Source organism: Hyperolius riggenbachi, chromosome 2 (assembly GCF_040937935.1).
Source record: "Hyperolius riggenbachi isolate aHypRig1 chromosome 2, aHypRig1.pri, whole genome shotgun sequence".
NCBI classification, from domain to species: Eukaryota; Metazoa; Chordata; class Amphibia; order Anura; family Hyperoliidae; genus Hyperolius; species Hyperolius riggenbachi.
In genome coordinates this window covers 439,708,422-439,727,897 of record NC_090647.1, presented here as the reverse complement: position 1 = coordinate 439,727,897, position 19,476 = coordinate 439,708,422, and the positions used below count along the sequence as shown (strand labels likewise).

At 42.5% G+C, this 19,476-nt stretch overlaps 1 protein-coding gene across 2 annotated transcripts in view; it reads left to right on the top strand.

The window, feature by feature from the left end:
* LOC137546930 (mitogen-activated protein kinase kinase kinase 15-like) overlaps positions 1 to 19,476 on the top strand; it is a 246,622-nt gene that overhangs the window by 186,849 nt on the left and 40,297 nt on the right. For both annotated transcript variants that reach the window (XM_068269985.1, XM_068269986.1), the window contains 4 exons: positions 304 to 461; positions 4,757 to 4,940; positions 14,109 to 14,289; positions 15,556 to 15,730. In XM_068269985.1, coding sequence (XP_068126086.1) covers positions 304 to 461; positions 4,757 to 4,940; positions 14,109 to 14,289; positions 15,556 to 15,730 — 698 coding nt within the window. The remainder of the gene's footprint in view (positions 1 to 303; positions 462 to 4,756; positions 4,941 to 14,108; positions 14,290 to 15,555; positions 15,731 to 19,476) is intronic.

The following is a 19,476-nucleotide window of genomic DNA, read 5'->3' as shown; positions in this document are numbered from 1 at the left end:
ACACCTGTCCTAGGAGGTCTGTGAGAGCAACCATAGCTGACTTACTTTGGAAAATGCTTTGATATGGATAGATATTACTTTCTTTGTAACTCAGCTGGGATAATTATGTAAGTGAGGTGTGCCAGAACACCTGGTCTGCAGACCTGTTTTTGGTGACTGACTTAGAATGCGTTACTGGTAGATGATCAGAATTACAGCCACACAACCAGCTTTCTTTGGAGGAAGACAACAGTTGTACTTTATGTAAAAATTACTTGTTTTTAAGGATAAAAACATGAATGTGATTTACCTTTTTTTCTTCAGGTACTTTACAGTACATGGCACCAGAAATTATAGATAAGGGACCCAGAGGATATGGCGCCCCTGCTGATATTTGGTCTCTGGGGTGTACTATTATTGAAATGGCCACTGGAAGACCCCCATTCCATGAGTTGGGTGATCCCCAGGCTGCTATGTTTAAGGTAAAGTGTTATCTGCTTGCAGTCATTCTGCAAACCACATCTGAGGTCAGATGTTCTAATGTTACTCTATGGGAGCTAGGACCATTGGAAAGAAGTACTATCCAGGCCCAGGGAATGGCCACACGCCCAACTGGCAGGGATAGGTAAGAGATGCAGTGCATTACTAAATAAGCTTGCATTGACCCTGACCTTTTTTTAAACTGTATATGTTTAGAAGTACGTTCACATGCTCGGGTTTATTAGAGCATTTCTTTTTTCATTTAAACTAGGCATACATCAATGGCATTCATTCTGTATGGGTGAAATTCAGGTGGCCATATAGTGACAGAACAAGAAACTATGCCCATCAGTTATATGTCTTTCCCTAATGCTGTCATCACCTTTTCTTGAGGCCAGTTTTACACCAGAAGTTTGTGATGCAATCACACTGCAGAAATGAGGCTTCATATGACCCTGCGCCACAGTGCAGCAACAAGGTCATATGCATAGGCCTGCCCCTGCTGAACAGGAAGAACGTCACTGGGATTCCCAAGGGTCCGAGTATGTGCACCGCTTAGCAATGTGCTCCCGTCGTGCACACTTACTGCGTCCCTCATTGACTTGCATTACTGCTTAAAGTGGTCTAACACCCAGCATTTCAACTTTACTTTAAAAGATTGCTTACAGCTTAGAAACTATTATGCCAGATTTTTTTTTTTAGCAGAAATTCACTAAATGGATTAAACATAATATTTTAGTGTTGCATTTAGCTAGAAATCCTTCTCCCTGCTGAGGTTTAGTTACAAATGTATCTATTTACAATGTAATAAACAAACACCTCTCTGAGAGAACAAAGAGGACTTCCCAGACAGGCTTTTCAGAGATTTATTTGCATTCCAAACAAAGATACATTTGTAACTAAACCTAAGCATGGATGCGGAATCCTAGCTGAATAATGCAGCACTAAAATGTCATGTTTAACCCATTCAGTGAATTTCTGCTTAAAAAAAATCTGGCATAATAGTTTCTAAGCTGTAAGCAATCTTTTAAAGCTAAGTTGAAATGCAGGGTTAAATTCCGCTATAATCTGTGCTGTAGTTACGGATCATGCAGTAACGTGCTGCAGACTTTGCGTTGGGATTGTGACAATGTTGCTACTTCCAGCGCGCCGCATCGCGTGAACTGTGCAAGTCTCCATAGACTTTTATGGCCCTTGCGGCAGGGAAGCGTACCACGATGCAACACAGTCTGCAAGTGTGCAAGCGACCTGAATGCATTATTTATATTTGAAACTATGTAAAATATCTAGAATCTGCATATATGATTGATTGTCTCAAAAATACTTGATATACTTTGCTGCTATATTTTAAAACATACTACAAACAGGAATAATCCCTAGTAGTAGTTCCACAGTAAGTTATTACCGGTACTAGCTGAAGTCACTTATAAGGACAATTTAGGTAGGAAGTCAGACAGTTTTTTAGCAAGTTTCAGACTACGCAGCCTCTTTAGTCATAATTTATATCACTTGTGAATATATTTATCTCTTATGCTATGAGGGTTATGAAATAAGAGGTCACTAACTCACTATTTTGGTTTCTGGGAACTGGGAAGAGTAATACAAGTATTTGCTGAATCTTTGCCTACATTATTATATCATGAGCTTGCTGTAGAATCAATAGTGGCAACATCCTGTATTTGTTAGATCGCAACAGAAGAAAAAGGGGAAACTGTAAACTTGTACTGTATATAACAAATGCGTGGGTTTTTGAATAGCTGACTACTACTGTACTATAGTGGCTTAGTCCTATGAGGACATCTAGTGGTGGATGTTTACATAGCACTGTTTTGCTCAGTAAAGCGGGTGCATTTAAAAAGGTGAGAAAGTAATAGTGCTTGAGGCCTGGTTATGAAAAAAATGGAAAAGAACGACCATAATGTCAGAAACACCAGATCTGCTGCATGCTTGTTCAGGGTCTATGGCTAAAAGTATTAGAGGCAGAGGATCAGCAAGAGAGCCAGGCAACTGGTATTGCTTAAAAGGAGAATAAATATGGCAGCTTCCATATCCCTTTTGTTACAGTTGTCCTTTAAGCTCTTCAGAAAACAGGACTGAGTTTGAGGACTAGCACAGATAAGCTCTTTTGCATAGGTAACTAAGGGAGCATACACACATCAGACCATAGTCTTTGGAAAATGAAAGATCACAGACCAATTTTACCCCCTTCCATGTAGTATGAGAGCCATACCTACACAGTCTATTCTATGGAGCTGAACTCCCCATCAGATAGAAATTTTTGCAAGATGCTGCACACAAAGATGCTGTACACATTCAAAAGATCAGTATCTGCAAAAGATCTGTTCCTGCAAAAGATCCGTTCCTCCAAAATGCATTCATAGTCTATGATATCTGCAGATCCTCATACACACCTTGTTTAACAGACATTCATCTGCAGATCAGATCCACCAGGATGGATCTTCAGATCTGCAGATGATTGCCTGATCTGCAGATGAATGTCTGTTAAACAAGGTGTGTGTAAGGATCTGCAGATATCATAGACTATGAATGCATTTTGGAGGAACGGATCTTTTGCAGGAACGGATCTTCTTGCAGATACTGATCTTCTGAATGTGTACAGCATCTTTGTGTGCAGCATCTTGCAAAGATTTCTATCTGATGGGGAGTTCAGCTCAATAGAATAGACTGTGTAGGTATGGCTCTCATACTACATGGAAGGGGGTAAAATTGGTCTGTGATCTTTCATTTTCCAAAGACTATGGTCTGATGTGTGTATGCACAGTAACAAACTCTTCCTGTATTGGAACACATGCATTGTTAAAAAGGAAATAAATATGTCATCCTCCATATCCCTCTTGCTTCAGTTGCCCTTTAAGTACAGTGGAACCTTTACAAGCAAAAACCATCGGTTAATTTGTGATAACGTGACAAGTGTAAACGTTCTTTGTATATTAAGACATTACTTGCCTGTCAAAGTCAAAACGTCATTACATTGAGTGCTTGTCTTGCAAAGCGCTCTTAAACCAACTTACTTATCTGGTTTTGCCATATAATTTTGAATTCTGATATTGATACTGCCAAATTGTATTTCTGCTGTACTATCTCTGTCCAGTGTGTCTTAGCATAACTTGGCTGGCAGTGTGCCGTATGTATTCTGGGTCTTGTGACATCTGTACAGCATTCCTGGACTTCCAGAAAGTCAAACAAAGAGATACTTCACTTTAACAAGTCTTAGAGCCTGAGCCCACTGATGCAGTTCTGTTCGCTTTTCAGTTACACATCAATGTTACAGAAGCAGAAAAGTGGACAGAAGCGGACACAACTGCCTCAGTGGGTTCAGGTCCTAAATGACTCATGTAATAATAACAGTCTTTCCTTAAAGGGACTCAGAGCTCTTGAAAATAGAAAGATTTATACATACCTGGGGCTTCTGTCAGCCCCATACGCTCCGATCTCTCTCACGCCGCCATCCTCAGTCTTCTGCAGCGTCAGTACCGGGTCCCCGCACTTCCGTCAGTCGGAGCCAGTCTAGCGTAGGAGAAGTGCGCTCTTTGCCTATCTCTTCAGCAGCTGCTGGAGAGATACGTAGAGGGTGCACTTCTCTTACGTCAGACTGGCTCCGACTGACGGAAGTGCGGGGACCCGGTACTGACGCTGCAGAAGACTGAGGATGTATAAATCTTTCTATTTTCAAGAGCTCTGAGTCCCTTTAAGGAAAGACTGTTATTATTACATGAGTCATTTAGGACCTGCATTTTGGAGGAACGGATCTTTTGCAGGAACAGATCTTTTGCAGATACTGATCTTTTGAATGTGTACTTTAAAAACCTCCGATTCTAGGAAGTCTTATTGCTTCATCTTTGGTATCTTATGGGTGCCAGGGTTACTCGCTAGTAGACTATTGGTCAAATTTTCAATATTCTACTATTGTGCAATGGGTAGTAGATAGTAGAAGATAGTAGAAGATCGTTACATTTTGCTGTTATTTAACTATCACCAAGCCTAACCCTATTCTCACATGAACCTTCCTTCTATTGATGCCTAACCCTAACCACCCCTTCTGCAATATCCACTGATTAGACCCACTGGGCGCCGCTATAGCTGCAGCTAACATTGCAGTCTAAGGGGTGCCCATTTTACTGCAGCACCCCAAATTACCAGCTTTGCAACAGCGCCATAATTGAATAAACTTAAGTGTGACTACAAACCGTGGGACACCATACTTTTTTTTTTTTTTTTTTTACAGAAAGGAATATAATTCATTTTCTGAAGTGAGATCATATTTTATGTGTTACAGGTGGGCATGTTTAAAATCCACCCAGAGATCCCAGAATCCCTTTCTGCAGAGGCGAGGGCTTTTATATTACTCTGCTTTGAGCCTGACCCAGTGAAGCGTGCAACAGTTGCAGACCTGCTGAGAGACTTCTTCCTCAAGCAAGTAAATAAAGGGAAGAAGAATAAAATAGCATTCAAGCCTTCAGGTAAGCTTTAAAAAAAAGCCACAGAGTCCCTTATAAGAGTTCTGTATAGTAGAGCCTCTCTCTTCTTTCTGCAGTGTTTGCTGTGATCGAACATGATTCATTACCTAGAGGACAGACTCCTTCCTTGTCAAAGCAAGATAGGCAGATTATTATTTGTAATTTAATGATAATTGAATAATGAACTACTACATATGTGTCGTGGTTGTAAAAGCTTGTGTAGACAAGTATTATTTGGGGAAGGGCAGACCCAGAGTGGATGCCGCAGTGATGTGGTGAATAGTTCAGCTTTCTTGCTTTCTTAGAGGCATTTTCCCACTGCCATGTATTAGCAATACATTTTAATCATACAGAGCCATATTAATAGATATTGGGAAGTGGGCATATTGTGTTTTTTGGAAGGAGATTTTGTTGATTGGGGTGCTTTGGATGTGATTCAGGCAGCGGGGTGGTATAGTGATAGAGTCCTAGGCTCAATTCATGTTTTGGACATCTGTATATGGTTTGTATGTTCCCTCCATGTATATGTGGATTTTACCAGGTACTTTGGATAATAAATACATTGGTTTCTTCAAAATTGTTCTTAGACTAGAGTAGAAAAATTGGATTATGACTGTGGTAGGGATTAGATTAGTTTGGGGTTATATACTGCAACTATAGACTATGTAGAGTGCTAAGAAAGATGCCACTGTAGTGTAAATATATATTCATATTTAATTTTTAATTCATAATTAACATCTGCATGGCCAATTTATTACAGCCATAATATGGTTTTAGTCTAACTGCATGTTTTGTGTCTCTTGTGTCTTCTTGTTTTTACTCCCATATATCAAAAACATGCTAATAGCTTAATTGGCTTGTTTGGGCTATCCTGCCTAGGGAGCATAGAGCTGTTTGGGTGGGATGGATGGGACTACCCATCCAGTTCTCCATGGTATAGGAGGGAGCGGTGATGTCAGTGCAGCTCTGGAAGCGGAGGAGAGACCAATGGGTCTGGCACAACGAGGATGTCCAGGATGGTAGGCCAAGGTAAGGTAAGAAGAGGTGACGTTAAGACGACAGTGGGGGATCACAACGTTCAGTGAGGCAATCATCATGTAGGGCAGTTCAGCAGGTGAATGGCAAAGCGCTATTGAGTGTAGCTATAGAGATAAGAACGAGGTGTATGGCAGTGTTTTGGTTAATGGTTTTCAATATTTTAGCAACAAGTTATTAAATAAACTGCAAGGTCTTTATTTTATACCAGTGCCACAATATTGCAAAGATGAGCCTTATTTCTAAGCGAATTACAGCACCCTGCACAGCTAATTAGTATAATTACACCTCTGAACATTGCTCAAACAGGAGCTGTGTTCCTGGCATGGCTAAGCTTTAGCTGCACTAAATCCCAAATAATGAAATATTTCACATTATTAGAAGTAACTGAGCAGATTTTTTCAGACCATGTTAGAAGTAATTATCAGGTAGCTTACTGCCCTGCGATTCTTATTTATTAATAGAGTGCAAATGTCAATCAAATTTAATTGCAATTGGTCACTTGTATGGAAATAAATTTAAAGTCGATAGACCTGGGTAAAAAACATTCTTAAAAAGTGTAATGCATGAAATGCAGATATAATTAGTGGTAATGTGAGCTTGCCTGCTTCCTGTCTTTTTCTTCTTCCTTTTTCTTTCCTAACCTTTGTTTCATCAAGAGGAACTCCCTGCCTGCATCTTTGTTTTTCAGAGTATGTATTTAGTTCCCTTACGTTTTCAAACAATGTGCATTGTTTTACTCATGCTCTACAATGTGGGCATAAGGCACATTCTGCACTTTTTGATGTGCATGTTATTTTTCATAGCATATAGAATTGCTTTGGCAACATGCTTGCTTTCCAGAAATGCACTGTAGGAAGTGAAGTCAGGAAATGACAATGGGCGTTTTGCTACATTATAGCTGAGCCCCCGGGAAGGAGAGGTGTTACTTATGGTGGGTTTGACTTAACCACTTGAGGACCTAGGGCTTTCTACCCCTTAAGGACCGGCCACTTTTTTTCCATTCAGACCACTGCAGCTTTCACGGTTTATTGCTCGCTCATACAACCTACCACCTAAATGAATTTTGGCTCCTTTTCTTGTCACTAATAAAGCTTTCTTTTGGTGCTATTTGATTGCTCCTGCGATTTTTACTTTTTATTATATTCATCAAAAAAGGCATGAATTTTGGCAAAAAAATGATTTTTTTAACTTTCTGTGCTGACATTTTTCAAATAAAGTAAAATTTCTGTATACATGCAGCGCGAAAAATGGGGACAAACATGTTTTTGATAAAAAAAACCCATTCAGTGTATATTTATTGGTTTGGGTAAAAGTTTTAGCGTTTACAAACTATGGTGCAAAAAGTGAATTTTCTCATTTTCAAGCATCTATGACTTTTCTGACCCCCTGTCATGTTTCATGAGGGGCTAGAATTCCAGGATAGTATAAATACCCCCCAAATTACCCCATTTTGGAAAGAAGACATCCCAAAGTATTCACTGAGAGGCATAGTGAGTTCATAGAAGATATTATTTTTTGTCACAAGTAAGCGGAAAATGACACTTTGTGAGAAAAAAAAAAAAAAAAAAGTTTCCATTTCTTCTAACTTGCGACAAAAAAAAAAATGAAATCTGCCACGGACTCACCATGCCCCTCTCTGAATACCTTGAAGGGTCTACTTTCCAAAATGGGGTCATTTGTGGGGGGTGTTTACTGTCCTGACATTTTGGGGGGTGCTAAATTGTAAGCACCCCTGTAAAGCCTAAAGGTGCTCATTGGACTTTGGACCCCTTAGCGCAGTTAGGCTGCAAAAAAGTGCCACACATGTGGTATTGCCGTACTCAGGAGAAGTAGTATAATGTGTTTTGGGGTGTATTTTTACACATACCCATGCCGGGTGGGAGAAATATCTCTGTAAATGACAATTTGTTAATTTTTTTTACACACAATTGTCCATTTACAGAGATCTTTCTCCCACTCAGCATGGGTATGTGTAAAAATACACCACAAAACACATTATACTACTTCTCCTGAGTACGGCGATACCACATGTGTGGCACTTTTTTGCACCCTAACTGCGCTAAAGGGCCCAAAGTCCAATGAGTACCTTTAGGATTTCACAGGTCATTTTGAGAAATTTCGTTTCAAGACTACTCCTCACGGTTTAGGGCCCCTAAAATGCCAGGGCAGTATAGGAACCCCACAAATGACCCCATTTTAGAAAGAAGACACCCCAAGGTATTCCGTTAGGAGTATGGTGAGTTCATAGAAGATTTTTTTTTTGTCAAAAGTTAGCGGAAAATGACACTTTGTGAAAAAACACAATTAAAATCAATTTCCGCTAACTTGTGACAAAAAATAAAATCTTCTATGAACTCGCCATACTACTAACGGAATACCTTGGGGTGTCTTCTTTCTAAAATGGGGTCATTTGTGGGGTTCCTATACTGCCCTGGCATTTTAGGGGCCCTAAACCGTGAGGAGTAGTCTTGAAACGAAATTTCTCAAAATGACCTGTGAAATCCTAAAGGTACTCATTGGACTTTGGGCCCTTTAGCGCAGTTAGGGTGCAAAAAAGTGCCACACATGTGGTATCGCCATATTCAGGAGAAGTAGTACAATGTGTTTTGGGGTGTATTTTTACACATACCCATGCTGGGGGGGAGAAATACCTCTGTAAATGGACAATTGTGTGTAAAAAAATCAAAAGATTGTCATTTACAGAAGTATTTCTCCCACCCAGCATGGGTATGTGTAAAAATACACCCCAAAACACATTATACTACTTCTCCCGAGTACGGCGATACCACATGTGTGGCACTTTTTTGCACCCTAACTGCACTAAGGGGCCCAAAGTCCAATGAGTACCTTTAGGATTTCACAGGTCATTTTTGTTTCAAGACTACTCCTCACAGTTTAGGGCCCCTAAAATGCCAGGGCAGTATAGGAACCCCACTAATGACCCAATTTTAGAAAGAAGACACCCCAAGGTATTCCGTTAGGAGTATGGTGAGTTCATAGAAGTTTTTATTTTTTTGTCACAAGTTAGCGGAAATTGATTTTAATTGTTTTTTTTTCACAAAGTGTCATTTTCCGCTAACTTGTGACAAAAAAAAAATCTTCTATGAACTCACCATACTCCGTACGGAATACCTTTGGGTGTCTTCTTTCTAGAATGGGGTCATTTGTGGGGTTCCTATACTGCCCTGGCATTTTAGGGGCCCTAAACCGTGAGGAGTAGTCTTGAAACCAAATGTCGCAAAATGACCTGCGAAATCCTAAAGGTACTCATTGGACTTTGGGCCCCTTAGCGTACTTAGGGTGTAAAAAAAAGTGCCACACATGTGGTACCGCCGTACTCAGGAGAAGTAGTATAATGCGTTTTGGGGTGTATTTTTACACATACCCATGCTAAGTGGGAGAAATATCTCTGTAAATGACAATTGTTTGATTTTTTTTACACACAATTGTCCATTTACATAGAAATTTCTCCCACCCAGCATGGGTATGTGTAAAAATACACCCCAAAACACATTATACTACTTTTCCTGAGTACGGCGGTACCACATGTGTGACACTTTTTTGCAGCCTGGGTGCGCTAAGGGGCCCAACGTCCTATTCACAGGTCATTTTGAGGCATTTGTTTTCTAGACTACTCCTCGCGGTTTAGGGCCCCTAAAATGCAAGGGCAGTATAGGAACCCCACAAGTGACCCCATTTTAGAAAGAAGATACCCCAAGGTATTCCGTTAGGTGTATGGCGAGTTCATAGAAGATTTTATTTTTTGTCACAAGTTAGTGAAAAATGACACTTTGTGAAAAAAAAACAATAAAAATCAATTTCCGCTAACTTTTGACAACAAATAAAATCTTCTATGAACTCGTCATACACCTAACAGAATACCTTGGGGTGTCTTTTTTTCTAAAATGGGGTCACTTGTGGGGTTCCTATACCGCCCTGGTATTTTACAGGCCCAAAACCGTGAGTAGTCTGGAAACCAAATGTCTCAAAATGACTGTTCAGGGGTATAAGCATCTGCAAATTTTGATGACAGGTGGTCTATGAGGGGGCGAATTTTGTGGAACCGGTCATAAGCAGGGTGGCCTTTTAGATGACAGGTTGTATTGGGCCTGATCTGATGGATAGGAGTGCTAGGGGGGTGACAGGAGGTGATTGATGGGTGTCTCAGGGGGTGGTTAGAGGGGAAAATAGATGCAATCAATGCACTGGGGAGGTGATCGGAAGGGGGTCTGAGGGTTTGGCCGAGTGATCAGGAGCCCACACGGGGCAAATTGGGGCCTGATCTGATGGGTAGGTGTGCTAGGGGGTGACAGGAGGTGATTGATGGGTGTCTCAAGGTGTGATTAGAGGGGGGAATAGATGCAAGCAATGCACTGGCGAGGTGATCAGGGCTGGGGTCTGAGGGCATTCTGAGGGTGTGGGCAGGTGATTGAGTGCCCTAGGGGCAGATAGGGGTCTAATCTGATAGGTAGCAGTGACAGGGGGTGATTGATGGGTAATTAGTGGGTGTTTAGGGTAGAGAACAGATGTAAACACTGCACTTGGGAGGTGATCGGACGTCGGATCTGCGGGCGATCTATTGGTGTGGGTGGGTGATCAGATTGCCTGCAAGGGGCAGGTTAGGGGCTGATTGATGGGTGGCAGTGACAGCGGGTGATTGATGGGCGGCAGTGACAGGGGGTGATTGATGGGTGGCAGTGACAGGGGGTGATTGATGGGTGATTGACAGGTAATCAGTGGGTTATTACAGGGGAGAACAGATGTAAATATTGCACTGGCGAATTGATAAGGGGGGGTCTGAGGGCAATCTGAGCGTGTAGGCGGGCGGTTGGGTGCCCGCAAGGGGCAGATTAGGGTCTGATCTGATGGGTAACAGTGACAGGTGGTGATAGGGGGTGATTGATGGGTGATTGATGGGTAATTAGTGGGTGTTTAGAGGAGAGAATAGATGGAAACACTGCGCTTGGGTGGTGATGTGATGTCGGATCTGCGGGCGATCTATTGGTGTGGGTGGGTGATCAGTTTGCCCGCAAGGGGCAGGTTAGGGGCTGATTGTTGGGTGGCAGTGACAGGGGGTGATTGATGGGTGATAGGTGATTGGCAGGTGATTGACAGGTGATCAGTGGGTTATTACAGGGAAGGCCAGATGTAATTAATGCACTGGCGAATTTATAAGGGGGGGGGGGTCTGAGGGCAATCTGAGCGTGTGGGCGGGTGATTGGGTGCCCGCAAGGGGCAGATTAGGGTCTGATCTGATAGGTAACAGTGACGGTTGGTGATAGGGGGTGATTGATGGGTGATTGATGGGTAATTAGTGGGTGTTTAGAGAAGATAACAGATGTAAACAATACATTTGGGAGGTAATCTGACGGCAGGTTTGCGGGCGATCTAATGGTGTGGGTGGGTGATCAGATTGCCCGCAAGGGGCAGGTTAGGGGCTGATTGATGGGTGGCAGTGACAGGGGGTGACAGGGGGTGATTGATGGGTGATAGGTGATTGGCAGGTGATTGACAGGTGATCAGTGGGTTATTACAGGGAAGAACAGATGTAATTAATGCACTGGTGAATTGATAAGGGGGGGTCAGAGGGCAATCTGAGCGTGTGGGCGGGTGATTGGGTGCCCGCAAGGGGCAGATTAGGGTCTGATCTGATAGGTAAAAGTGACAGGTGGTGATAGGGGGTGATTGATGGGTGATTGATGGGTAATTAGTGGGTGTTTAGAGGAGAGAATAGATGTAAACAATGGATTTGGGAGGTGATCTGATGTCGGATCTGCGGGCGATCTATTGGTGTGGGGAGGTGATCAGATTGCCCGCAAGGGGCAGGTTAGGGGCTGATTGATGGGTGGCAGTGACAGGGGGTGATTGACGGGTGATTGACAGGTGATGGACATGTGATTGACAGGTGATCAGGGGGGATAGATGCATACAGTACATGGGGGGGGTCTGGGGGGGGGGGGTCTGGGGAGAATCTGAGGGGTGGGGGGGTGATCAGGAGGGAGCGGGGGGCAGGGGGGGGGGGACAAAAAAAAATAGCGTTGACAGATAGTGACAGGGAGTGATTGATGGGTGATTAGGGGGGTGATTGGGTGCAAACAGGGGTCTGGGGGGTGGGCAGGGGGGGGTCTGATGGCTGCTGTGGGCGATCTGGGGCGGGGGGGGGGAAATCAGTGTGCTTGGTACAGACTAGGGTGGCTGCAGCCTGCCCTGGTGGTCCCTCGGACATTGGGACCACCAGGGCAGGAGGCAGCCTGTATAATACACTTTGTAAACATTACAAAGTGTATTATACACTTTGTATGCGGCGATCGTCGGGCTAACATCCCGCCGGCGCTTCCGTATGGCCGGCGGGATGTTGCGGCGGGTGAGCGGCGCCAGGCGGAGGCAGAGAATCGCGTCACGGATGACGCGATCGCTCCGCCCATGCCCATACAAGGACCGCCGCCAATTGTCAATACGGCGGTCCTTGCGGCGTCCACTTCCCGGCCGCCAATTGTATATACGGCGGTCGGGAAGTGGTTAAGGGTTTGACTTCAGCAGGAGGTGGTTCCTGTTAGGTTACAGAAGTTGACAGTAGAATAGTACCATCGGCTTCATCTGGGACCTTAATTACCAGACGACTTCTTTGACATGTGTGCACTTTAATGACCTATGGGCTTTAAGTCCCAGAGGAGAAAAGCACTTTACAAAATGTTAGCATTTAATTTCAGTGAATTTGCCAATTGACCTGCAGTATGCACTTAGTATGCAGTATGACCTGCAGTATGCACTGAGTTTGCACTGCCAATTGACCTGCAGTATGCACTGAGTTTGGTGTAAAATTGTTAAAAGTGAAGATGGAGATTGTTCACAGTGATGAGTTGCAATCTTGCATATTTCGCAGCAAAACTGGCATTCTAGTTGACTTCAGATTTCACCAGTTTTGCTTCAGTTTATTTTAGCAGCGTGCCCTGACTACTAGAGGCAGGAACTAGCACTCTTTTTCAATGACAATCTAGTGGACCCCTAATGCTGGGAATACACAATGGCCTCAATTCTGGTAGGGTTATCAAACAAATGACCTCATGTGAGGTAATTTACCTCATGAGGTAATGACATTTAGCAATTCTGGTAGGTTTTAGTCATGTTTTACCTCATGAGGTAAATTATGAGGTAATCCATGAGGTAATTTACCAAAAATAGCTATTCTCATGGAAATTAGGGGGCATGTTAGCACATAATTTACCGATCAGTTTAAGACCTGCCTGTACCTGGAGGTAAAGTCAATTTGCATGCATTTTGCAGTTTTTAGTGGAGTTCCTATTGCTGTTTTAGTGTCGTTCCTATTCAGGTTGTGTAATAGAAAAGAACCGTGGAAATAAAACTCCAAATATTTACTGAATTTTATTTTATTTTTTTAAATAAGGGATGTCTATAATTATACTTTTCATAGGTTGCTACATAATAAAATACACCTTCCTCCCTCAAAAAAAAATAAAAATCTTCCAAACTTATGGAAGACAAATCCAAATCCTAACTTATGGAAGACAATTAAAGACTACTATTATTTATTTACTGCATGCTTACCACTGCAATACCTCATGTTTTACCTCACTTTATGCATTTACCTCATGTTTTACCGCATGTTTTACCTCATGTTCGGAAATTTAGAAAAATCTTTCAGAATTGCTATTTAAAGAGGTAAATACCTCATGAGGTATTTTACCTACAAAAAAATATTTACCTCACATAGCTACCAGAATTGAGGAGTTTTTTCAGTGGATGTACTGGCTGATCGTTTTTCCGATCGAATTCCATTACCTTCATTGAAAAAAATAGATCGGAAAAACTATCGAAATCAAATCGGACCTGTCGGAAATTATCTATCGAGCCATCTATCTGCCAATAAAACTCATGGTGTATTCCTAGCATTACTAATATACAATAGCTTATAGTTTTCCATAATGGAGAAGGATGCGCCCGAATGGAGCAGAGCCACTCTACCCCCCCCCCCACCACCCCCACCCCCTGCAGCAGATTAACTGCAGCACAAGGAATGACAATAGTAAACATTTCCACCACACAGCACAGAGCCTTCTTGTTATTTATGTCATGCTTAGATGTTCTGCTACAAATGTAGTTTTGTTGTTCCAGATTACAACCGTAGTACATCTCTACCACTGCCGGTGCCTGGAGAGCTGGCAGGCAGCAGCAGCAGTGAACATGGATCAGTATCTCCAGACTCAGATGCAAGGAATGAAATATTCTTTGAAAAAGCAAAAACATCCGTTTCAGAAAGTCCTTCTAGCAAATCGCCTATTGCCAATTATCTAAGGTAAGACTTGTACCTTCTTCTTTTATCTGTGCTGTGAGCGTATCTCTTTCACTGCAGTGATGCTGATCTTCCTGCATTGTACAGGTTTTTTTTAAGAAATTAGGAGGACATAACAAGTGTTCTCTTGACATGCTGACATGCTGATTAGGTCACATCTGGGTTAACTAGTCATAAGTGAAGTCTTTGCTCCACATTAAAGCTAGCCTAACCTCATAGCACTTTTTTATCTGCCAGTATGCAGCCTTGTTGGAATATTCACAGCACAGTGACTTTTAAAAGAAATCTGAAGCGAAAAGAAATGTATGAGATAGTGAATTGTATGTGTAGTGCAAATAATAAATAGAACATAAGTAGAAAATAAGTGTCTCCTATTGTGTTTCAATACAGGAAGAGTTAACAAATTGAGTTTGTTAGTTACCTATGCTAAAGAGCTTCTCTGTGCTATTCCTCAAACTCAGTCCTGTTTTCTGAAGAGCTTAAAGGACAACTGTAACAAAAGGGATATGGAGGCTGCCATATTTATTCTCCTTTTAAGCAATACCAGTTGCCTGGCTGTCCTGCTGATCCTCTGCCTCTAATGCTTTTAGCCATAGACCCTGAACAAGCATGCAGCAGATCGGGTGTTTCTGACATTTTTGTCAGATCTGACAAGATTAGCTGCATGCTTGTTTCGGGTGTTATTCAGACACTACTGCAGCCAAATAGATCAGCAGGGCTGCCGGGCAACTGGCATTGTTTAACAGGAAATAAATATGGCAGCCTCCATATACATTTTACTTCAGTTGATTTGAATGCAGGAAAGTTCAGAGTCATTAACTCTGCTTTGTTTTACAGCATAAAAGACAGAGTGTGGATTCTAAACTGCCTCTGTGAATGTCAATGTTATAAATAAAACTGCATAACTGAAAATAAAAATGACACTCTTTTTTGCTACTAGTATTCTAATTATTATCAGTCTCACACATACAATGTATTATCTCGTTAGTTTATATTCACTTCAGATTTGCTGTGTGGTGCTGCAGTCTGCTGTGTGGTGTGTTATTATACCACAATAGGGTGTTGTTTGGAACTTGTTATCTTCTGTTGACAAGTGGCACATGCCTGCCCACACAATTAAACAGGTTACTATATTCACGATGATGAGCAGTTTTGACATAAATTTAAACGTATCAGTTACATGTAATTCCATTATAGAGAGCACATTGCATGAAGTCAGGGATACTGATGCCTGGTCCAGTTTATTAGTTGTCTCTTTTCTGCACATAGTGTGCCAGATGACGGCACAGTGTCAGAAGATAGAAGTACCCCTCCTTCCCCAGACGAGAGGGACTCTGGATTATTCCTTCTAAGAAAGGACAGTGAACGTCGGGCCATACTCTACAAAATCCTCAAGGAAGAACAGAATAAAGTCTCATCCAATCTGCAGGAATGTCTCAAGCAGGTCAGTGTATACGCTGTGTGTAGGCAGAGTCTAAACTATAACACACGTGAATGCCAGTGAATGGTGTCCACAGATCTCTGAATATTACTGCTGTGCTTGCTAAGGATTCCCAACTACGGGTTGTTATAGTATAAAGTTTTTCTATGTCCAGAAACCACAAATAGAGGTTCTACAAGATATAACATCATCATTGCCAACCTAAATGTAACCTACATGTAGTATAAAGTCTAACAGATTTCCAGTACTTTGAACTTATTGTGTAGGTAAGCTCTCATACTACATGGAACCATAGATACATAAGGTATTTATTGAATTTGGAACTCTATTCCTTGAATGGAACTCCACGTCCACACAAACTTGCAAACATACTGGCTGTCTTAGCTGCCATTGTTATCTAATGCTCCCTGCTATCACCCAGCCTTTGCTGTGTTTCCTACCACTAATAATGGACACTTTAGAGGAGAAAGATGACCCCCCCCCCCCCCCCCCCCTGGCGGCTTTGCCCACTGTTTGTGTATCTCCCTGAATGTGTGCTACTCTTTGTCTTTACAGTTTCCTGCACCTCTTGTACTTGGAGCAGAACCTCACTACATCTTTAACTGCTCACATTCTCTGAATACTAATTAAAGCACTGCTGTCACCCACACACAGACTCTATTCTTTTCCAGCACTGCATTACCTCTCTTGGGCATAGAGTTCACTAGTGCTTCACAGGTTGCAGCTAGCGATGGACGAACATTGCGAATGAATATTAGCGAACTGTTAGAAAACTTTTGTGTAGAAGTTTGCAAACTGAACTTTTACACCAAACTTTAATGGCAGGCGGACTTCTAAAATTTTCACGGCATCTCTGCAGCCACAGTTTCTTTCAAAAAGGTATACAAAGTGTTCAAAATCCTGGACAGTGGCATGGCTGATGGGGATCAATGGCAAAGTTTTCCTCCAAACTTACATACTTTCCGCAGAGGATTTTTTAAATGTGTAAATGCAAACAGTCGAAAACTGCCCTATAAACCCAACAGTGATGTAAAACACTTTGCGCTTGATTCACTAAACCGTGATAACTCAAATACCACACCTTATCAAAGATATCACACCTTATCAAAGTTAACCTGCCTTATCATCGTAGCATAGCGAGCGCTACGAACCCGCAGGGGCTCAGGGCAGGACGAGTGCCATTGCCAATTAGCAGGCATAAGTTCGTAGCGCTCGCTATGCTACTCTGGTAAGGCCTGTTAACTATTATAAGGTGTGATATCTTTGATAAGGGGCTTAATTCACAAAACGGTGCTAACTGTTAGCATCCTGTGAAAAGTGCTTTGCTCAAAATTTAACGTGTTAACGGTTATCGCGTGCAAAAATTAGCGTTCACGTGTTAACGTGATTTTTTTACGCGGTAGCGGTCACATTGGCGTGAAAAATTCACAAGAAAACCATTCTATTTGCACGAAAACACGCTAAAATGTGCGAAAAGCCATGCTAGCAGTTAGCACCGTTTTGTGAATCAAACCCAAAGTGTGGTATTTGAGTTATCACGGTTTAGTGAATCAAACCCTTTGTGTGACAATGTCTGGTTAGATGACACAAATGTTTAAAGTACACTTCGGTTACTTAATCTGCTGTTTAAAGGGATACTATTGATTAACATTTGTTTTTTAACCTGAGTTTGAGAGAGTTCCTGAAGTGCTAGTAAATAATGATGTATACATTTCATTTGCTTATCTCTTTTGTTTACTGTAACAAATTCCTTTCACTCTGAACTGACTGCACTGTCTGCTCATTTCTGACTGGAGAGTTAATGAGGGGAGGGGAGTTTCCCTCACAGTGTAGTTATCTCTGTGTAACTGTGTGTCAGAGAGCTCTCAGAAGAAGCTGCGTGTTTCTGAGCTGTGCTGTCTGCAAGAGAGCAGAGGAAATTTAATTTGTTTTAAACATGTAATTGTCTACGACAGCACAGCTTTTCATATATTTTTTTGGCTTTCCGGGAAAAATACTCTGTAGTCTGATATGCAAAAAACAACACTGGCTGTGCATTGAAGCAGACAAACCTTCTGCAAATGATTTGTCCCAATAAAGCTAAATCCTGCACACTGTTAATTAAAGCTTTTGCCACTGATATTTAACATGAAAAATAGGAAAATGTTTACACAGCTACTTAGACATTATTTGTACATTGTCCTTGTATAACACTTGGGTATTGATAGTATCAGGGGCGCCGCGAGGCATAAAGCAAACCAAGCGGTCGCTTGGGGCCTCACAATCTTAGGGGCCTCGGCGGCTCCGTGACGTCGGCGTGACGTCACTTTTTCCCTGCAGCCCCGCCGGGCTGGCACTGGCAGAGCAGAGCAGGGCTACAGGAAGATGGCCGCCGCCGAAGCCCTGCTCTGGAGACTATGTCTCCAGTACAGGGCTTCGGGTGGCCATCTTCCCGTAGCCCTGCATGAATCAGCGCGGGAGATTGGAGGAGGAAGCCAGGGAGGGAGCTCCGTGGGAACTGCGCGCCTGAGGAGCCGGCCGGGAGAGGAGACCAGGAGAGAAGACTTCTGCCAGTGCCAGCCTGCCAGGTGAGTAAATTCTTTTCTTTTTGCAGCCGCAGCCCTAATTGCGATTGATTTCTGCTGAACTGTGCCCTAATTGCATTTGATATCTGCTGAAAATGTGGCCCTAATTGCGATTGATTTCTGCTGAACTGTGCCCTAATTGCGTTTGATATCTGCTGAAAATGTGGCCCTAATTGCGATTGATTTCTGCTGAACTGTGCCCTAATTGCATTTGATATCTGCTGAAAATGTGGCCCTAATTGCGATTGATTTCTGCTGAACTGTGCCCTAATTGCGTTTGATATCTGCTGAAAATGTGGCCCTAATTGCGATTGATTTCTGCTGAACTGTGCCCTAAATGCGTTTGATATCTGCTGAAAATGTGGCCCTAATTGCGATTGATTTCTGCTGAACTGTGCCCTAATTGCGTTTGATATCTGCTGAAAATGTGGCCCTAATTGCGTTTGATTTCTGCTGAACTCTGCCCTAATTGCGTTTGATTTCTGCTGAAAATGTGCCCTAATTGCGTTTGATTTCGGCTGAAAATGTGCCCTAATTGCGTTTGATTTCTGCTGAAAATGTGCCCTAATTGCGTTTGATTTCTGCTGAAATGTGGCCCAAATTGCGTTTTTATTTTCTGGTGTCTGGGGTAACTGTTGCTGCATTTATTATTTAATGGTCATAGTTGGCTATATTTGCTGTGCTACGGTTAAGCTTCGCCCATACAATGTCATGGCCGCGCCAATCTTTCGGCGCGCTACGCGCGCCTCAATCACCCCAACATCCATTTTTTTCCCCGCAAACAGCCCCGCCCCAATCCGCCCTCCTGCTCCACCCACATGTCATGGCCACGCCCACTTATGCGGGATAGCCACACCCATTTTTCGCCGCGGCGCGCTTCGCGCGCCGCAGGATAGGGCCTCTTGCTACAGTCCGCTTGGGGCCACAAAAACCTTAGCTGCACCCCTGGATAGTATTCACTACACTATAAAGACAGTGATGCTAAACACTTTGGGCTTGATTCACTAAACCGTGATAACTCAAATATCACACCTTATCAAAGATATCACACCTTATCAAACTTAACATGCCTTATCAGAGTAGCATAAAGAGCATTCACTATGCTACTCTGATAAGGCACGTTACCGTTGATAAGGTGTAATATCTTTGATAAGGTGTGATATTACAGTTACCACTGTTTAGTGA